We start from the raw sequence: 5,096 nt of genomic DNA, 5'->3' as shown, positions 1-5,096 counted from the left end.
GTTGAAGTGAATAATGAGATCAGAGTAAAATGTGACATAGAAGATATAAATAGATTTAGAACACTTTGTAGCCTTCCCCTCCCTTTAAAAATTAAACTTTATACTGTCAGTCCAAGAACTTTGGAGAGATATTTGCTATAGATGGTTCTCTACACAAAATAGCACAACTTGATCTCATAAAACATCTTAGGTTTATATTTTTAAATAACCAAATAAAACAGAACATCAAGTGACAGAATACATATATTTACATTAATTCAAAATGTCCAAAGCACAATATAGGTGTCCATTTAATAGTTCATGTAATTTTAAGATTTGCATACACACAAGCACAGGAACAAATATTACTTTGCTAGAACAAAGGTTTAAGAAGTTACTCACACATTTTGGTATTGACACCTACATATTTATGGCAACAAATAATGACTTTAAACTTTCAATGAGATCTTTTGTACAAGGATTGGAAAAGTACAGAACGGAAAGAAGACAGTCAAACAAATGTATCTCTATTGCACTATTTATCTAACACCACGGAGTATGTGGCATTACCCATTAAATTTTATCAGTGTCGCCGGTTCACTCTGGTCTGAAATGATGCAATTAAGTGAATAATTCTCAAGACTACCTTTTACTTTGTGCTTTACAAATAACCGCTGTTTTATTCTTCCTTCTATACCTCTTAAAAAACAAAATAGAACTTTAATGCTTTTCTTTAAAATAACTCAACTTTGGTCCTGGTAAGTTAGCAAGGTCTATTTTCTGAGAACATTAATAAATAAAGGGTTTTTGTTTTGTTTTTCCTTTTAAGATCCCCGAATGGAACCATGTCAGTCAAGTTGCCTCTGGGCCAGCTGTGAGATTATTAGCGGTGCTAAGGGCTATTTAGAATTTAAGCTGTGGAAAACAACCCTATCTTTCTCTGGCACACTGAGGCACTAAAATGCCTTACCACGTTTCCTATCAACCACTTAAAGGGACCATTTGGTTGTATTTTAAAAAAAACAAACACAATTTCTGTCCTGTTGTTTATTTTCCAGACTACACACAAAGTTAAATATGGAGAGAGTAAATTACCACAGCACACAGATGCAGGCACAAAATTAAGTGGATGCCACAAAGGGTGTGTCTGAAAACACAGAATTGACTGAATCTGAGTCGGATTTCACTCTTGTGGACTTTAAAATGCCCTCAGCTATCACTGTCTCTCTGGGAAAGAGCCGGACTTTCCCATTCTGCCCTGCTGCAGTATCCTTCAGGGGTTCCAAAAACACCACTCTTTTCCCGGCACCTGCCTTCCGTTCGTCAGCTGGGGCATCACTAGCAGGATCAGGATTGAGAATAGATGAATGGACATTGCTTTGGTTTAGCATATTTTTCTGTCTCCTGGTTTTACACTTGCAGGGACACGGCGTCAGATAGAGGTACAAAAGTACCAAAACAATACTGGCCACACAAGCAGCTAGAGTGGTAAAAGCTGTGTTAAATGCCTCATGAGCATGGGATCTGTTTACAGTGAAATTGCTCACATTGATGGTGACATCCACAGTTTCATTTAACAGTCGTTGCCTATTCATTGCAATACAAGAATAGACTCCGGCATCCTCAAAACGAGGACTTTCTATAATCAGACTTCCATTGCGAAACACGTGAAAGTTTTCCATCTCTTTGTCGGGCTCCAGCAGTCTGTTACTCGGACCCACCCAAATGAAGTCAGTATTTGCACTACCAGTCTTGCTGTCACAGTGGACAATCAACCTTTCCCCAACCTGAGCCTCATGAATAAAGCCAAGGGCACGAAAGGAACCATTGATAATGCTGTCAGAGCAATTCATAAAGCTGTCTTGCAGCAGAAGCACCTGATGGGATTGCCTAGAGTCAGACCACAGATGGCAGGTATAATCATTCTTAAAATCCATTACTGAGCTAAAGTGCCTACGATACCAAAAGATTAGCAATGAGTAGAGGGAACAGTCACAGATAAATGGGTTTCCATGAAGGTAGATGCCTCTCAGCTGTTTTCCTGGCACTAAATTCATGTGGTGCACTGGCATGGAAGGAATCCGGTTATAAGAAACATCTAAAAACATCAGTTCTGCCAGTTTGAATCTTCCAACATACAAATCCATGGGAAATTGCGTGAGAAAGTTTCCACTTAAGTAGAGTTTTTGCAAATGGGAAAGCCCTCCAAACGCAGAAGGATCAAGACAGGAAATGTGGTTGTTGTAAAGCAGAAGCACTTCCAGAACCTTCAACTCTTGAAACACTGCACTTTTCACAGTCTTCAGCTTATTGGATGATAAATCAAGACACTTCAAATTTGGAGTGGTGGAAAAACTGCCTGTGGAAATGCTGGTGATGTTGTTATGACGAATAATTAGGGTGTTCAATTTTACAAAAGATACTGGAATCCACTCAGAATCCAGAAGCCCAATTCTGTTATAACTCAGATCCAGTCTCTTAATCAGTCTGAAAAGGTTCCCAGGCACCTTGGACAGGTTTTTGTTGGTGCAGCTCACAATGTCGGTGGCACAGATGCAAGCGGTGGGGCACATCCTGGAGGAGCCACCGCTCACAGTGGCGGTGATAACCAACAAACACAGCAGTTCCCTGCAGCTCGGTCTGACAACTCCAAGCTGGGTGGGCAGTGTGTGTAAACGTAAAGACATTATGGTCACCTCTGAGTCTCTTCCGGGCGCTTTTTCCACCAGCTCAGCCTCCCACCAGTGAGCCTGGTAAACAATCAATATTTAAGAGGGGGAAAAGAGCAGAAGTTAACTACCACTAGTTAACCCTTAAGAGTAACACCTTGCTTAGCGTCCTTGCCTGTAACTTGTGAAATGAAGGTTTTATTTCACTCTGGGGAGCTCTATTTTGCTTTTTTTTTTTTTTTTTAAATGTTAAATACAATTTTCCTGGGTTACTCCTGCTTACAGATATTTACAGCCACATTCTATCAATACAACTGTTTCACAATTAGAGCTCAATTTTTTTTTAAAGTTGCATTCAGCGTTGTTTTTAAACTTCCTCCCACAGACACAAAAATACACAAACTCATCCTATAAACAAACGGAAATACTTAGCAAGCCACCCGTCCAGAAAACAACTCACTGAGCTGGGAAGCTTCACGAGCTCCGAGGACAGGCCACCGACGGTGGTGTCTTCTAAAGGTCTGTGTGTCTGTCTGTCGTCTATCGTCTGTCACTCTTGCACCCTCCGAGTTCCTTTCCCTCTAGCACCCAGCTGGCGGCAGCCTCTCTCTGGCTCTCAACTTTGGGGAGTTTCAAGCAGCCGCCGTAGCGGCAGCAACCCCGAGCTCGGGAAACCTTTCCGCCGGCTCCGGTTGGTTCTCCCGGGCTCTGTTCAGAGCACGGCTGAAGGTACAGCCTCTGCGCTCTGGCCGGCGACTGCCCGCGCGGGGAGCGCCCCGCTCCCGGAGCCGGGCTCGAGGGGCGGGGGCGCGGGGAACGGATCGGGACCGGCCCCTCCTCTCCTCTCTGCAGGACTAGGGCCTGCCACTGCCCCGCCGTCGGGATTTTATCCCTGCGCGCCTCCTCCCTGAGCTTGGCCCCGGGGTCGAGGGCGGGGCGGGGAGACCGGTCCCGCCCCTGCGCGCTCGCCCTCCGGCCGGAGTCAATTCTGAGGTTCCTCGCCGGCACCGACTGCGTGCGCGGCCGAGGGCTGCGACACAACGAATCCGCGTGGCGGCCGGCGCCCCCCAACCCCCACCCCGCGGCCCCGGTGCCACCGCCCGCCCTCCTCCTCTTCCCTCTCCTCCCGGGACCGGGAGGGCGGCCGTGCGGGCGGGGACCAGGGTCCACACCCAAGGCCGGAGCTCTAGCTGAGGAGAAGCCCGGTTCGCCTCTCCCGGGGTCAGAAGACACCCACTCCTGCCAGTTGCGTCCGTTTGTCCAGCCCTGGACCGGATGCGGGATACTTAAAAGGGGGAGGGGGCACCCAGCCCTGGGCGGGGGGGTCGTACCCTTGGGGACCCACTTTGTCGCAGCTGTGCAAGTCACGTCTCTTTCCGCACCCAGACCATTCAGCCCCCGACCTCTTACAGCTTTGCTTTAGGGCGAGTACCAAGGGAGCTTTATCAGCTATAAGAGTATATCGTCTGTCAGTAGGTTTTAGTTTGTTTTAAAGATTTGCAAAATAAAGATAGAAGCAGCCTTTTGTCTCCGCCCACATTTGGGGGAGGAGATGGGGGAGGAGGGAAGTCGGGGACGTTTCCTCTTGAGCGACAGGGATATCTGCTTTAGAGAAGCAACCGGAACGGCGCAGCTGGGACACCCCGCACCCCCGTGGGAAAGTTCTGTCTTTCTTAACTGAGGAGGCGGCAGCAGGGTTTGTGCCCAATTCGAGGAGGAGAGCAGAAACGAAGGCTTGGAGCCGACCTTCCGGCTGGTATGCAAAGATAAGGGTATTAAGCTTAAAGAAAAAACAAACATACAAAATCCCAGAGCCAGACCATTTTCTGCAAATATGCGCGCGGCTCGCGCGGGACTGGGACAGATCCTGGTTGGGTTGTCTACGCGGAGGCTCTTTGTTCTTCAGGAAGTCCCTTTGGGAGAAGCCAAGCGTGCGCCCGACTCAGGCGCACTTTGGTGTAGAGGCATGGAATGGTGCGAGCCTCAGTGGACAAGGTCGTGCAGAAACGAAGCTGATGAGCTTTTGAATAAAAAATTCATTTTTGTTTAATTCTAAGATCACTTTTAACGATGGCATTTGACTGAGCCAAATGACCCATTTGGCCATTATGGCTAGATTGAAAGAAATAAAATTACTGCCCTGACAAGAGATGCTAACCAAAGCTGAAGGAATAGGGAGACTGCAAAGCAGACCACATTAAGAAAGCAATTGGAGGCGGGAACAAAGCGTGTAATATTACTTAAGGATAATAACAACAACCAAACGCACACATGCACAACCTTGAGTTGAGTTAAAGTTGGTCCCTGCATGGTCCCTGTGATCTCCTTAGGCCAGTGCCTCGTTTAAATAGAATTGTGTGAATTGTTAGCCACTCTACTTACGGAGCCCTGGTGGCGCAGTGGTTAAGAGAGCTTGGCTGCTAACCAAAAGGTTGGCAGTTTGAATCC

General features: G+C 46.9%; 1 protein-coding gene across 1 annotated transcript; it reads right to left on the bottom strand.

Annotated features, from left to right (window-relative positions):
* Positions 1-272: 272 nt before the first annotated feature.
* On the bottom strand, positions 273-3,494 carry AMIGO2 (adhesion molecule with Ig like domain 2). The gene is made up of 2 exons (XM_004384553.2): positions 3,109-3,494; positions 273-2,729 (listed from the first exon to the last, which is right to left on the bottom strand). Exon 2 carries the CDS (start codon positions 2,664-2,666, stop codon positions 1,101-1,103), a length of 1,566 nt encoding a protein of 521 aa, XP_004384610.1. The 5' UTR covers positions 2,667-2,729; positions 3,109-3,494; the 3' UTR covers positions 273-1,100.
* Positions 3,495-5,096: the final 1,602 nt, after the last annotated feature.

The sequence above is a fragment of the Trichechus manatus genome, unplaced genomic scaffold, assembly GCF_000243295.1.
Source record: "Trichechus manatus latirostris isolate Lorelei unplaced genomic scaffold, TriManLat1.0 scaffold00123, whole genome shotgun sequence".
Lineage (NCBI taxonomy): Eukaryota > Metazoa > Chordata > Mammalia > Sirenia > Trichechidae > Trichechus > Trichechus manatus.
Note: the sequence above shows the minus strand (reverse complement) of the source record. Positions and strands in the feature narration are given on the sequence as shown.